This window comes from Haliaeetus albicilla, chromosome 4 (assembly GCF_947461875.1).
Source record: "Haliaeetus albicilla chromosome 4, bHalAlb1.1, whole genome shotgun sequence".
In the NCBI taxonomy this organism is placed as follows: Eukaryota; Metazoa; Chordata; class Aves; order Accipitriformes; family Accipitridae; genus Haliaeetus; species Haliaeetus albicilla.
The window spans coordinates 23,197,965-23,213,159 of record NC_091486.1 but is presented as its reverse complement, the minus strand read 5'-3'; the positions used below and the strand labels follow the sequence as shown (position 1 = coordinate 23,213,159).

General features: G+C 40.9%; 1 protein-coding gene across 14 annotated transcripts in view; it reads right to left on the bottom strand.

The window, feature by feature from the left end:
* MYO3B (myosin IIIB) overlaps positions 1-7,211 on the bottom strand; it is a 213,651-nt gene extending 206,440 nt beyond the window's left edge. For 4 of the 14 annotated variants that reach the window (XM_069781383.1, XM_069781388.1, XM_069781391.1 and 1 more), the window contains exons 1-3: positions 6,561-7,086; positions 1,107-1,172; positions 858-897 (exon numbers count right to left, since the gene is read on the bottom strand). In XM_069781383.1, the coding sequence (XP_069637484.1) occupies positions 858-897; positions 1,107-1,113 (47 nt within the window). In that variant the 5' untranslated portion in view covers positions 1,114-1,172; positions 6,561-7,086. Of the gene's footprint in view, positions 1-857; positions 898-1,106; positions 1,173-6,268; positions 6,395-6,560; positions 7,088-7,108 lie in introns of those variants that run through there. The other 10 variants (XR_011324318.1, XR_011324319.1, XM_069781395.1 and 7 more) reach the window with 8 other exon arrangements.
* Positions 7,212-15,195: the final 7,984 nt, after the last annotated feature.

The following is a 15,195-nucleotide window of genomic DNA, read 5'->3' as shown; positions in this document are numbered from 1 at the left end:
GACATGACTTAAAATGAAAGCAGTACAGGCTGCACTCTTCACAATCCAGTCTTTCTTATAGTATCAAGGCTGTAAAAGCTTATTCCTCTTCCAATACCGTATGCACTGCCCATCATCAAAACCATCAAAACTACAAACTTGTAACTCAAGACTAGCAGCTTTTTAGGTACAATTTATAACAATCACTCTTTTGAAGGAAGCTAATAGACAAGGCCTGTAGAAACTAAGCACTGTATTTTCTTTCAGAGATGAGGCTGAAGAGCTCCCTAATAAATATAACTAAGAATTTTACCAGTCACAGAGATCTGTATTTCATCATGCCATGCACCACTCAGTTCAAAAGCCTCTCTAGCAAGTAGTTTCTGAACAGCAGTAGAAAGAGAAGTGGTTGAACAAGCCCACAATTCCAAGGGCAGTTCTACCCTTAGGGAATGTTTGTGAATGGAATTAACACTCTTAGTGCAACCTGAGTCAAATACAGCTGTGCTGCTACAAATGTATGAAGGCCACGTTGAGAAGCAACAACAGCTGGTAACCATCATTTTTAATTACATGTTCTCAGTGAGTAACTTTCTTTCACAATGTTCTTGGTATTATGATGAAATCAGGAGTCAGCTGTTTTGCCTAGCTTGATAGCTTTAATTTCATTACTCGAGAAAGAAAAAAAGAAAAGGTTAAGAAATACAGCTGCAAGCAGAGCAGCTACTAGCTGACCATCAGTAAGATAATTATGACATGTTAGCAGAATGAGACAAGGACTTATCTATTTTATGGGAAGGAAGTCAGAAAAATACAATACATTTGGGTTTTTTTCTCCAGGGTGCCATAGAAGATGATGTTTAAAAATTCTTTCTTACCTAATCCAGTTTGCTTCAAGACTTGCTGTGTTCTCAGCTGCTGCAACAACAAACATAAAAAGCAAAAGCTTGACAGCCTTCGAGACACTTGAGATCTTTGGCACTTCTCCAACTGTTTCAAAGTAACAGGCTACCAGAGCTAACAGTTGTTGACATACATGAACCCAGCTGCATGCACTACAGTTCTATTCTAAAGCTGATTAACAACAAAAGAGAATAAGGTGAAAAATTAAAGGTTGCATTCCTTACCTGACATAGTTCCTGTTGGCCATATGCTGGACTCAGCAAAAGGTACTGTCTCTCTGAGCAATAAACCTAGAATAGGTAAAGGCTGAATTATTAACAAGAACATGAGGAGGTCTCAAAAGCACATGATGAATGAAACAGAAATTTAAAACTTACAGCCTGATTTAGTTTGTAAAGGGAACTTAAAAGTTTCCTGAACTCTTGCTCAATTGATCTATTTCAAACGCTAAACGGCATATAGAAAGAAGTAGGATGATGCTTTATTGCAATGCAAGGGAATGATGAACACAGTCCCTTAAACAGCCTCCATACCAGTCTCTTACAAAGTAGAATTTGACCAAAATGGAAATATCTGGTTCTATCATATGGTTGTTGTATACATTCCTATTCTACTGGCCACCTCTCTTTTCAGTCATTAACTGCTAAGGTGCTTCCAACACTGTATTTTGCCTCCAGGCAAAATTTTGTACCCAAGACCACAGATGTGCTCTTCAAGCAACTTACAATCGCACTGATACAGTCTCTAAATTCATACAGTATTTCAGGTTTAAAATTGGGTCATCCAATTAACTTTGAATATGGCACAGCACAGCAGGAATGAAATCTATGGATTTCTGGGCAAAGGCTGGAACTTCTTTTGCATAACTTTGCATCTTTTGATACTGCTGATAGCAATTAGAAAGTACCAATCAACACAGGAAACCTCGCCAGGATGAAAGGAAAAATTGACATCAATTTCTCAAGAGAGAATTTTCTAGTTGCTCTGTATTCTGTTCTGCAGAATTACTATTATTACTTGCAATGCCACGCAGCAGACACCAATGACTAGGACAGCATTCAGAAAACGACATTATCTATTCAGACACTTCACACTGCTCCATCTAAATCCTAGGTTCTTAATTCTAGGGGTGGGAGACACAGGACTCATCTTAAGTATTCAAATGTGAATATCCACATGGAAGTTGGACATTGAAACTGACATTCAGAACAATAACAAAGTAGGACCAGCATGTGGAGCCCAGAGGGGGGCATCACAAAGGAAAAGGTCATATCGGAAACTCTCTTTGTCTGCATGGTGTCCCTGTGAAACTGGGACTGAGGGCCTTAACTTGCTTACTCCACTGAAGTACCTCCCCCCACTTGGAATTCACCTTTCTTTCTTATACCCCGCCCTGAACTCCTCTAGGTTTGAATCTCAGGAAGCCAAAAGTCAAGTGGCTGGCTCTTGCATTGAGACACAAAGGAAGATGGACAATTAGCTCCTGTCTTCTATGAATAAAAGCCACCTAAATACAAAGCAGAAAGTATATATTTATTAACAGAGGTGCTATCTGCTTCACAGAGTCGACCTTGCTATTGAATAAATAATTTTCAGTCATTGCACACAATGTGGGAATAGTAATTCAACGCAGATTAAATACAAGCAGATCTTTTTTTCACCAAAATGCCCAGCTTAATACATTGTTGAAGCTTTCAGCCATGAACACTGATGCCTTGGAAACTACATCCCTTTCAAGTGTTTCAGGCTGCTTGCCACAGAAATCTCTGGGGCTTAGTGCAAGCATTGCTCTGTGAATTGGAGGGGTAAATGATTCCCTGTTGTTTCTGCTGCAGTAGTGGTATGACCAGGAGACTGAAGGAGATGGGATTTTCTTGTGAATCATGGAAACTGTGTGTAAGGTGAGAAAGGCCCACGCAAAGCCAAAAAGTATAGTGTCCATGCAGAATGTTAGACAAACAGCTGCCTGAATACAGTCATAGCAGTAATTATGCCATTATCTCAGGTGGGCTGAACATATTCACCAGTGTACCAAATGCACCTCTCCACATTCAACATGCTACCATTAGCACAGGAAGAAAGAAAAGAAAATTGACTCCATCTACTTTAATTGTCATCAACCATAATCCTGCCATCAGGATAGGCAGGCAAACAAAGACCCATTTGCCCTAGTCTTATACTTTCTCTTCATATTCTGACCAAGAAAGTAGTGGGTACAAGGGCAGAGGAACAATGAAAGATGCAAAAGGACATGTATTAGCTTTAACTCTTCCCTTATTCTGAGATATTTGTATCTCATATGTGCTCTACTACTAAAAGCTACTCTTTTTATTAATTCATATCATGCTACATCAGGAGACACATTCATTTTCCTGAATTTTCTTCTATTTCATAAGAAACATTGTAAAATTAACTCAGTCCAGTGTTTTCAAATGTGTAGTTCTGCAAATGTCTCCTTTTTCCACATAAAATATCAGTACTCCCTTTCTACACAGCAGGGTACAGTCAGCGCCTGAGGAAGGAACAACTGGATGAGGGGCGGAGAAAAAGAGGACCAGCCAGCAAGAGGCTACTGACATGCCTTGTTCCTTACAAAGCAGCAGCAAAGAATGAAAAATCTCATACTTCCTCCCCCCTCATCACGTGCCATTACCACAGGCCAATTCTCAGCTGTGTTCAGCAGAGCTTCTTGCCTGCTGTGCAGCATTCAGATGGGAAAGCTCAGCCTTACACTGTCAGACATTTATCCCAGAGTAGTGGCATTCTAGCCACAGCCATCCAGCTTTCACACAAGGAGAGCATGTATGGCCTTACACAATGCATTATTCAAAGAACTTCTCTTCCCCAGAGTGGGGAAAATTCCTTGCAGAAATTTTGCACAATTAAACAACGGCAGTTTATCAAGTTATTTTTCAGGTTTCTGGTGTGGCACATCAATCCCAAGGCCGTGCTTTGTTAATGCTGCATCAGGTTCATTGTGGGGTTTCCTTTTGCTGAAGTACCACACAAATCACTCACATCTCATCACTCCAGACAAACCACCCTTTCCCCACTATTTATATCACTTGTCCAACTCCCAAAACAAGAGCTGTGCTAAGATGTGAAAGATGCATGAAAAGGCAGGACAAGCTAGGACAGAAGTAGCAGGAGACCAATTTCATGCTTTAGATAGTTGCTCCTTCTCCATTTCTACCTCCAGAGCAGTCCCCCCACTTTCCACAAAGAGCAGAACAGGTGCTTTCCTCAGCTGCACACTGTAACTCCTTGGGTGACCACCACCTTCATTGTGCACTCTTCTGTCCTTTAGGTTCTCCTGCTACAGCTCCCTTACCTTCTTCCTATCTCCCCTCCCCAATTTAGGAGCTACAAGGTTTTATCAAACAGCACAGTGATAATCCATCACAGCAAATGAGTCCACATATTTGATTCCTCCTGTTAGCACTATGAGGAACGTGGGTCCATATTTTAGTCTGTAACGCAGGAGTCTCTACTAAAAATGCCCACTCTGAACTTGTGTCCTGGATGATGGCCGGAAATACCACAGCTTGCTTATTCTACTGCAGTACAGCTCCGTTCAATCTCGTGAAAACAAATTAAACAGTAACAAGAACAAAAGAAGAATTCCTACTGACTGACGTGGTGATTGTTCCTGCAGGTGCAGAGCATTTTCAACTTCCCTGAAACAACCAAGCCAAAGGTGCCTTTCTCTTCTCTGGCTCTACATTACTGAAGTTCAGTTGTAGAATAGATTGGTAAAAAGTATAGTGCTCACCTGGCCAGTTATGCTCAGGGTTTGTATGAGGCTTTTTTTCCCCTTCTCCTTTTCTGTTGCTGATCCATAGGCTATCCTCTCACCTTACTTTCTCCTCCCTTATATTTCCTTGGGTTAGATCACTAGAACTCACCTCTAGGGAAGGCAAATTTGTAAGAACTAATGCATGAAACTGCAGACACACAACGTATCACACTAAGTGTGTTCAGATGACAGCTTAAAACTAGGGCTAGGGGAGAAAAAAAACCCAAAAAACCCACCACCCAAAAAACCCACCAACCATTTTTTTTAAGCAGAACAAAAGCAAATCAATACCATAATTTTCAGTACTTCAAAACCCCTCCCTAAACATGAATGTTTTTTGATTACCCTCACAGCACTGTGCAGTGCATCAGCACTTTGTTCATTATTACCTTCTCCTCCAATTCCTCAGTGGCAGAAGGCTGGTAAAGACAGTAACTTCTCTTTTTTTGCGACACAAAATGTTTCTCTTCCTCGGACAAGCCCATGCTCAGGAGCCCCTTGTTAATGAGCCTCTCCAGGCATTAGGACAGCAAGAATCATTGTCTTTGTCCAATGAACTTTTTATTCTGAATGCATTTGGCAAAAACACTGCAAAACTGGTCCTGGCAGCTCTTAAAGCAACCAAACAGCCACTGCGCTGCTCACTAAATCTCTCTTCCCTGCAGTCAGAAAGTCGATAATACAGGTACAATATTTCTTCTAATCAAGGATTTTAGATAGTACTGGATAAATCACTCTGCACATACATCAACAGGGCAGCACAACATTCTGAGGAAGGAACCACACAGTGGCCCTCACTCTCCAACCTGCACAAATGTATTGCTGCAGATACTGTTCTAGAGCTTCCTAGCCATGGAACACCATGGAGCAGCAAGTACCAGTGCAGAAGTTCATATTTTCCCTGTTTCCCAAACAATCCATTTGCACTTAAACTGACCTTCCATTTTAAAAGGGTCTGAAACAGCTTTTAGAGTTCTGTATCGACCTTGCCTTCCAGCCAGACTACCATATGAAAATCAGCCCAGGAGAAAAATAGCTCTGCTTGGTTCAAGACACATTTTTATTTTTGAAATAAAACTCGGGTGAACTCTTCTATTTTTACTTTATGTGCTACAATGTCAGTAATTTACAGCAACTCAGATAAACGCTAGAGGATTAAAGAATATAATATCTGAAAAATGCATGCATTACAGTTTGAAATTGCACATTAAGAACTGAGCTGGACTTCAATTTGGGGGTACAAAAAGCATCTAAGAAAGGGATTCCACGTATTTTCAGAACACGTTCCACAAGCCTCCACAGTAGGTTAAGATATAACCAATTCACTGCTTTTACCAGAAAATCCTCAGTAACTACATCTGATTTGCTGACACTGAATCAGTATTATTATATATCTCCATACTAACATAAATTTCTGTACAAGAACATAGTTTCCCACTTAATAATTTCAAAATACCTCAAAAAAACCCACTGATCCTTGGTTCTCATAGTGCAGTGAAATCGGAATTCCAGAGTGGAGATTTAAAGGGGAGAAAGAAGTGAAAAAACCTAACTTTTAAATATGAAAATTAAAAAATATTTTGCATTTACACGGAACTAAATGCACTGCTTCAGAGAAATAACTAGAAAGACGTTTCAAACTAGTCTCTTCTTGATTTCTGCGCAGTATTGTCTATGGGTGATGATACCTCTTCCTTTCTTTTGTTAATAATTTCATACCTGTATGTACCAGGGAGGGAGAAAAGGACACATATATTTGCTTAAAGGAATTTATCAAATATTATAGTATTGGCAATGTGTATTATGGTTCACTAGTTACTAGTAGGTCACTTAAAGTACTATATACTAGAGCCAGGTCTATTGTGGTATTCAGGGAACTTACAGAGACTTTTCTTCAGTTATTCACGGCTTTGTCCCGATGTGCCTGAATCCTGTGTCACGCCTACTTACTTCTTGCCTTGTAGTATCTTCTGCCATTTTTACTCATTTAATCATGGAGACTTTTTTCTGTTTGAGTATTGCTTACCTATAGATTTTGGAAAAACAGGTACAGCTGGTGGCCACCTGCAGAGGCTGGGTACCCGCACAGCCTCAGCTGCACAAGCCGGCCCCAGGCAGCCCACGACCCCCAACCTCAGCGCACCGGGCGCCGCGGCCTGTCAGCGGGGCAGAGGTCGCCGTCCCTCCCCTCCCCGCCGCAATCCCCGGGGCTGAGAGCACACTTCTCTGGGTCTCGGGGAAAAGACAAGTCCCCGGCGCCAGCGACGAGCCCTGCCGGCACCGACTCCCTCAGAGAGGTGACGGCCCCTGCCCGGCTCCGAGCGCCAGCGGACTGCGAGGCAAATGGCGACCGCCATTTCGAAGCCCCTCTCCGCTGAGGCACGACCCCCACCCCACACGGCGGCGGGGCAGCCCCGCAGGGCCGGAGACCTGGTGGGAGCGGAGCCTCACCCCGCCGGGACAGGGAGAGACGGTGTGCCACCAGGCACAGCTGAGGAGCCGGGGCAGCTCCGCCCCGCCCGGCCCGTGCACCGAGGCGAGGCGGCGGGAGCGGCCCAGGGTTTTGCTGGAGGCGGGGGCGGCGCCGGCGCCACGTCCCGTCAGGCAGCGCCGCGCGGCTGTGGCGGCGCGCGCGGCTACCTCAGGGCGGGCGCCGTCACCGCTGCTGCCTGCCAAGGGCAGCGCCGCGCCCGGCGGGGAAGGGCCGAGGTCTCTCAGAAAAGGCCGGTTAAACACCGAAAAGAAGAGTAATGGTTAGTGAGCTTTTAAAGAAATAGTTAGGAGCAAGAAATAAAATTAATGCCTATATATGCATAGTCAGTGTTAAATAGCTTTCACTGAAACTAAACGCCTCACTTGTCTTTGTGCCTTCGGTTTATTGTCCAGAACAATGAATTGCGAGTGCAGCTCCATCTGTGCTCTGAGAAACGGGTCCTGGTGAAGGAAATTATTTTATAAAGCACTTCTCCCCCTGTGGCTGTGAGCATGGAGGACTCCCCCCAGCTTTGGGCTTCTCCTTTTATAACTATTAGCCTTTATTGGTTTAGCCATTTTTCAGGTTGTTTCTGGGTGCCTGATGAGAATAAATTCAGGTAGATGTTTCTCTTACACACTGCTTTGCTTACAAAAAACCTCAGAGAAACAAATGAGAGGCTGTTCCTTTGCTCAACGTGCCAGTGCTTTTTTCAAGTGAGCACATCATACAAGGCTCCTTCTCACTCAGCTTTCTGTAGCAATCGCTCCGGAAGCATTTTGCCAGCGCGTCCTGACCACCCTCTGCTTCTTCCACAGAGTTTTTAATTGTATCTGTCTCATATAATGAGACATGCTGATCCATAGGATAAGCAGATCTCTATTTTTGTAGTCAGAAACATGCTGTTGGGCTCTGATCAGCCTTGCCTGGGGGGCTGTGTTTTGGGTGACAATTCCTATCATTCTAATTTAATCTGTTACAAATAAAGAGCAACTGCTGTATTCATCAGCTTCAGTGAGGTCTGACTCACTCCACAGCATCCAGTAGCCCTTCAAATATGAAAGCACTAGATCCATTCTCATCTGTATTTAACTTAGGAAGTAGTCTGTAAATAATCTTAATTAAAAAATGACGAGGAGAGCTTTATGTCCATATATCTTTTCATGTGTATTTAAGATGCAAACTTTAAAGACAGAGGAGCAATGGCATTTCTCCACAAAACTCTTCCAGCACCACCTTTATCCATTGCTGTGCCAGTTTTGTTTTAACAAGGCAGTAGTTTCTGACAGTGAATTGTCATAATTCTGGCCGAAGTACAGTAGATTTTTTTTACCCTTCTCTTGATTAGTGAACTCTGTGCTCTGTAATCCTATAGACACGCATTTTTTTCCTAGCATCCACATTCTAGTAAATTACATCAAGATAATGCTTTATCAAAACTGAAAGTAACTGAAGCCAAACGTTGATTCAGATGGTCAGCAGGAAATGTAAATCCTATGCATTTTCTCTGAATTTAGTCCATGACAACATTAGAAGGAAACTGAGGGGATACAAGAGTCTCCAGAAGTTTTGCTGAGCAGTGCTCCATTTCATACTATTGTTGTTTTGTTGAATTTTTGTACACTGGAGCATACAAAGTCTTCATCGCAAGCCATTATTTTCTCTGGTTGTCTGCAGTTGTAAAATCCTGTAGTATACAGGATTATATAAACACTATAACAACAAATTGTAACATAGACAGCAAATAGTAATATAGACACACACCTGGTCAAGCTGACAGGCTTGTCCAAGTGGGATCCAAATATTTAATCCTACGTGCCCTCAGTTTACAGAAGTTGTAACATACTTTAAAACATCCCTATCAGTTGTGCATAAGGTTCTAAAATGTCATTGTTCTTTATCAAGTTATCTAAGAAGCACCTAGATTCAAGCAGAAATAACATCTACATGCACTGTTCTGCACATTTTCCCTCAGTATTGTCAAGAATTCTTTTATAATCAGAATCTAGAAGCTCTGAGTAGTTGCAGATTTCTCCCAGATTCATATGTTGGTCTTTGAACCAGAGAAATTTCCTCAATTATCGCTAAATAATTTTGGCTTATACAATCTAGACCTTCGTGAGCTCTGTTATAAAAACTCATTTATATCTTAAATCTTCTTTATTTCAGTCTCTTGAGTTTATATTTCTCTTGTGCCTGCTTGCTTATTTCTGATGCTGGTGGTTTTTCACTCCCTTTTCACTAGGTCCTTGCAGCCCAGCTAGAATCACTTTTCCAAACACTGCCAGCCTGTTCAAACATAGCTGTTTCCAGGCAGGGTACAGTCATGATGGGTAACTACACTGTATTGGAGCTACGTGAGTGGTATGCTTATAGACTTCAGATGCTGTGGTGGATTTCCAAACAGACAATGGTCTTCCATGGTGCAGCAATTTTCATTGCAATGGCTTTGTAAGTACAACTGGAATTCACAACTTGCCAATAGAGTCATCCACGAATCACAGAAATACCATAATATGGAATTTGAAAAGGCAGCTAATTAATTGTAATTTAAAATAACAACGAAAAAGAAACAACCCCCCCAAACCCCTTATCTTAATTCTAACTTGCCCATTTCAGCAGGAACAAATTTCAGATCACATAACCCTTCCATTTTTGTAATGTTACACAGGCTAAAGAAATTGGTTTCTTTTTAGTCATCTTCTTTACTGGCACCTGCATTTCAAAGGTCTGTCTTTGTTAGCAATCAGGCTGTTAATGTAACTGTTTGCAGTAATAGGAAGAGTGTCAATCCTAAACTGCAATTTACATGAACATTGCTTATCCTGCAGCCAAACCAAAGCAAGCCATATTTAAGTGCAGCCATTGTTTTTTGGTTTTGCATTGTTTGTTGTTGCTTGCAAATCTCGGGTAGAAAAGAGCAATTCTTAATTGTTGTAATATTTCTGGTTACATGTGCAGTGATAATTGACCCATTATACAATGGCTCTACTAATGCCAGCTCAGTGGGAGATCAAGCCATTCCTAGTTTCTCTTTAGATTGTATTTGAAAATTAAATAATTTGTCATTTGCATGGCCATGGCTAGATGCCAAAAGGTGAAAAGCTATTATTAAATGAAATGTTATAAAATGCTATAGCCTCCGGAATTGAATGGGAATGGAGCATTTCTTAGGTAGTAAATAGTCTACAATATTTACCTGATGAGCTTTTCCAAAGTACATTCTATGGAAGCATTCAGTTGCTAAACATTAAGTAGGTGGGGTATTTTGTGAATTTGTTAATGTTTAAACTGACATACAGTATTGACTTGTAGTGAAATATGTAACCAACAAATTATAAATGGAAGTATTTTAATCATAAAACATATCATTATAATGGAACCTACTCCTTCTGCAATTAAAAAGTTGAGATGCACTATCTTACCCTGATTTATAATCTTAAAATCTTATTTAAATGGATATACACAAACATTATTCACTACAGTAAATCCCTTTAAAAGTCAGGAGGTCTTTATGCTTTTTAAATACCTGTTCATCTCTGTGCACATTTTTCTTTGCCCGGAGATGAACGTGTGATTACAAACAGAATGCATGATTGCATTAACCTACACACATCATTAACCTACACACATCATAAACACTGGTGAATCAGAAGTTAATGTAATAATACTAAACAGGTTTGCTGAAAGGGAAAAAAACAGTTGCTGAAGACTCTAAGGACACTGCTGAAATGTGTACTACTACCATGAAAATCTTAAGGCAGTTTTAAATTCTGGCTATGCAAATATGGATACAGCACTGAACTCTAAGTATCTGAGCTAATGTGTATTGTGTCATATTGTCTTCTCCTACTGGGTCATGTGGGTGCTGCTTCAGTTTTCCTTTCTTAGCTTTTAAATAAATGTGAATGCACCTTGTTCAAAGGTTGCCACTGTCTTAGAGGAAACAAACATAAAAACCTCTGTGGTTCAACCAGTTCTACACGTCCCTTTCTTACCTCAAGCGTTTGTCAGCCTTCCGCTTCATTAATAGGGAGACCTCACACTAAGACTTCCCTCCGTCAGTGCTTGCCTCCTCTTCCAAATCATGTTGTATTTTGTTCACATGGAAACATCCCCCATCCTACCTGATACTTTCCTCATCTGCATCTCTGTCTGAAGAGTAAGATTGCTGTATTTCTGAGAACAAAAGAATAAGGTAAAGGGAAGGATAAGGTGTGCAGAGACCATGGTGTGCTGTCATTTCTAATAGGTCTCTGGGAGAGTCCCAGAGCCCTTTTCCAGTCCCAAGTCAGGGCTTAGGCTGCAGGAGTGCAGGTCAGGGCCCCTGAAGGAAACAAAGCTGCCAATTCTCAGCCTGCTGAGCCAAAGCCCAGGCTGTCTGTCTGCTCTGTTCTAGAGCAAGCAAAATGCTTCAGTTCAGAGTTCTCATCTCTAAATCGTAATTTCATCCCAAAGCCCTTCCTGTCCTAGAGTGCCCCCTGTCCCATTCACCACCTGAGAGGAAAAGCAGGACATGTGCAGGTACAGGTACAGTTAGCTGTATCCAAGGGGTCTAGTAGCCAAGGTCTTATTGCAGTTAGGCTTTAATTTAAACAGATGTCTGAAACGACAGCTCCTAGCTTTAATGCATCTGTGCATACTTGCATATAGATGGTTGCTCTAGCTGAGACATGTAGTTTTGTTCTCATTTGCACTGGTAGAAGAAAAATCCTGAATACAAAACTACTGCATTACTTGAATACAGAGGACAGCAATGGCAAAGCAACTGAGGAGTTTTACAGCATGGATTCAAAGCAAAAAACAGCAAAGGGGACTGAAAAGGAGAGAGAGCATCCATTAAAAAAATACTTCAGCAATGAAGGAAATGAAATACCAGCAATGTTAATAATGTAAGAGTGGATTCCACTGCCTCTGAAATCAACGTAAGCAGCGAGAAGAATATCGGAGCTTTACGCATATATTCAAAGATGATTTAAACTAGAAGCCAGCAGCTGCAGTATAGTCAGATAAGGACTATACAAGTGCAGCAAAACTGTAGGTAGCAGCACACCATTAAAGAGTAATTACACTTGCATCGGGAAAGAGCAGGAGAAGCAATTCAACAATGTAACAGTTCTAGCCGAGGCTAAAGTGCAAGGTACATAACCATAGTCCAACCCTTACAAATCACAAGCACGAACTGCAGACCTCAGGCAGACGCCTGGACACAGAAGGGGGGAGATGGAATGCCTGATGTAGAGATAGCACTGAAATGTAAATAGCATCACTGAACTATAGGGAGTTAGAATTATATCGGATTCATTCCCAGCTCTAAACTGCAGACGAGAGGTGACTCAGAGGACTTAAAAGCCAACAACAAACAATACACATAGAAGAACCTACATGCTGTATATTCTAGATACCAATTGCCAAGAGAAGGATCCACACAGGTTCTAGCAAGCGATGTGTACCACAGTTAGCAGTACCTAATGTGTAGATCTTCCACAACATGGGTCAGGTTACCCAAATACCATAAACTTACCCTTTATTCTGCAGAGCTGGAGTGTGATGCTTCCAGGAGTAATCCTTAGTCTTGCTTTGTACAGCTTTCTTCACAGAGGCAGCAGTAATATGACTTGGAGTGCCATTACCACCTCTCATGGATACATTAAGAATTATTGCTGGGCAGACTTAGCATAATTATTATGTTTAAATCTCTGAATTTACCCTTAGTGGATGAACATCTGAACCACTGAGTGGCCTATGTCACCCAAATTCTAGGCCTGAGTAAGTATGCAGTACCTTATTAGTAAGTTTGGAAGGTGAACTTATCCAAATAATCATTTCCCTTTCTCAAAGTTCTTTCTCCTTCCCTCTTCCCACATAGAGCATATTGCCCCCCCCATCATAATACAGAAAATTAAAAGCTGCAGAAGGAAAAAGTAAAATGAGATGATATTTCATGTTAAGAATATCCTATGCAAATTCCCAATAATTATACTGTATATGATTCTAATATATAGTAGTGCTGGGTAAGAGAAATGTACAGTTCTTTATTTGCTGCTTTTTTTCTTACAGCTAATGAGCTCCCTTAGTGTTCAAAATCCATCTTTGCTGCCACACACTTACAAAGGTAAATCACTTGAATGGGCTGAGCTTTCTTCTATTTATTGTTGCTAGGGGAACCACCTTGTTGGTATTCATCAATGTAACATGTCTTTTGACATGTGTTTCTGAGGACCAGATGCAACACAGCTCTGTAGCATTCAGTGGAAAAAATGTACTGCATCATCCTTGGAAATACACTCACACAGAAGAGCAGCATTACTGTAGTACTTTAGCTTGAAATTGTTTTGGATTTCTTACTTGTTTCTTTAGACAGATAAGAATTGTAAAATTATAGGTAATAATCTGAGTAATACTGCCTAATTCTGCCCACAATTTAAACACAAAGAATCCCAGTCTGTGAAATGTGTCACTAAAATAGCACCCATCTAATTTTTTTTTTAACACTTGTTTCCTTGTATAAGGAAAATTTTCCATATGAAATCTTGGTATTATCAGTTATGTGACCAAAAAAACCCAATCCAAGTACGGATGAAGTGGAAGTATGAGCCATTTCTGAAGAGCCAGGTATCTGAAGGTTATTTGAATGACATCAATCACCTGCTAGAAAGTATCAATTGTACAAATACAGCACTAGGCTCATGAAAGGCAATAAGCATCTTTGACTCTCAGAATATATTTGTTTCTTGAGATAGCAGCTTCTGACAGGAAAAAAAAAAAAAAGATTATATAGAGATACTGAAGAGGTATCATTATGTCCAGAGTCACAGTTGACTATGGGAAACAAACCAATTTTAGTTTCCTGGTGATTTTGATTACTGCCAAAATATCTGCATGGGAAGGAGTGACATTTGAGGTTGGAGGCAGCAAAGCATGAAAACATGCAGAAAACACGAAAGTGAAGCATGAAAGGGCCATATCTCACTTAGGTCCTGTGTGCACATTTATATTTCTTTGATGATGGCAGATCTACTACCTGGATTGCTGTAACACCAGTTGATCTACCATTATAAAGCAGCACTTATTTGATTTACTTACTGAAACAAACAGGCGGTGTTCCCTGTCTTAAAGGAGCTTACAAGTTCAGTGTGAGACAAAACCAACATGATAAAGTGGACAGCTAGAGAACCTAAATGAAACAATACTTAACAGTCCCTTCAGCTGCCCTGAAAATCTTAAGTTTAACAAAACCTGCATGTCTATAGATATATGACGCATAACTTCACACCAGTGGTTCTCACCAAGTACCTTGTTACAGTGATCTCTGAGATTAAAACGGCAGCTCTTTGCTAAACTCTCCAGAGCAATGGGAAGTCGTCCTAGAACACAGGCAGTATCTTTTAGGCCCTGTGGAGATAACTCGTAAAGACGCTAAGTTAATTTTAAGTTTTCAAAGCTGATGTTAAACAAATCTAAAATGACTAGCACCACAGAACAAGAAAGCAGCCACAGCCTCTACAAACTAGTTTTCAAGCTGTACCCCCTGGCTATCCCTGCATAAAGTGCTCTGAGAGAATGCAATTTTATTTGCAAAGTATTGTTATACAGTTGCAGGACTGTCTTCGGGTTCTTTTGTTGTGGAATACTACACAAACAAGGTAGTTACATATACAATATGGAGACAACAAAGACATGAAAAACGTGGCTGCATTACACGGAGACAGCCCCAGCTTTTCAAAGAAACAGAAGGAAAACAACACGTCCCACAGCAAACTGTATTAGTGGCTTCAAGAGCCAGATGCAAAGGATATTCCTTGACACCTGAAAAACAGAGGCTCATTATCTGCTTTCAGTATTTGCCAGTACTTATATGTAATCCCTGAGAATGTGTTCTGATTTGGTATGTGCTTCAGTACACAGTTCCATTCTACTTTTAACATGTGACCCATACACGTTTGGTCACCACATCTAAGGCCAAAGCATAGAGGCAGTAGATATGCCCAATACTTAGAAAAACTGTTGTTAAAATGAAGGAAACAATACGTTTGGGGCTTTT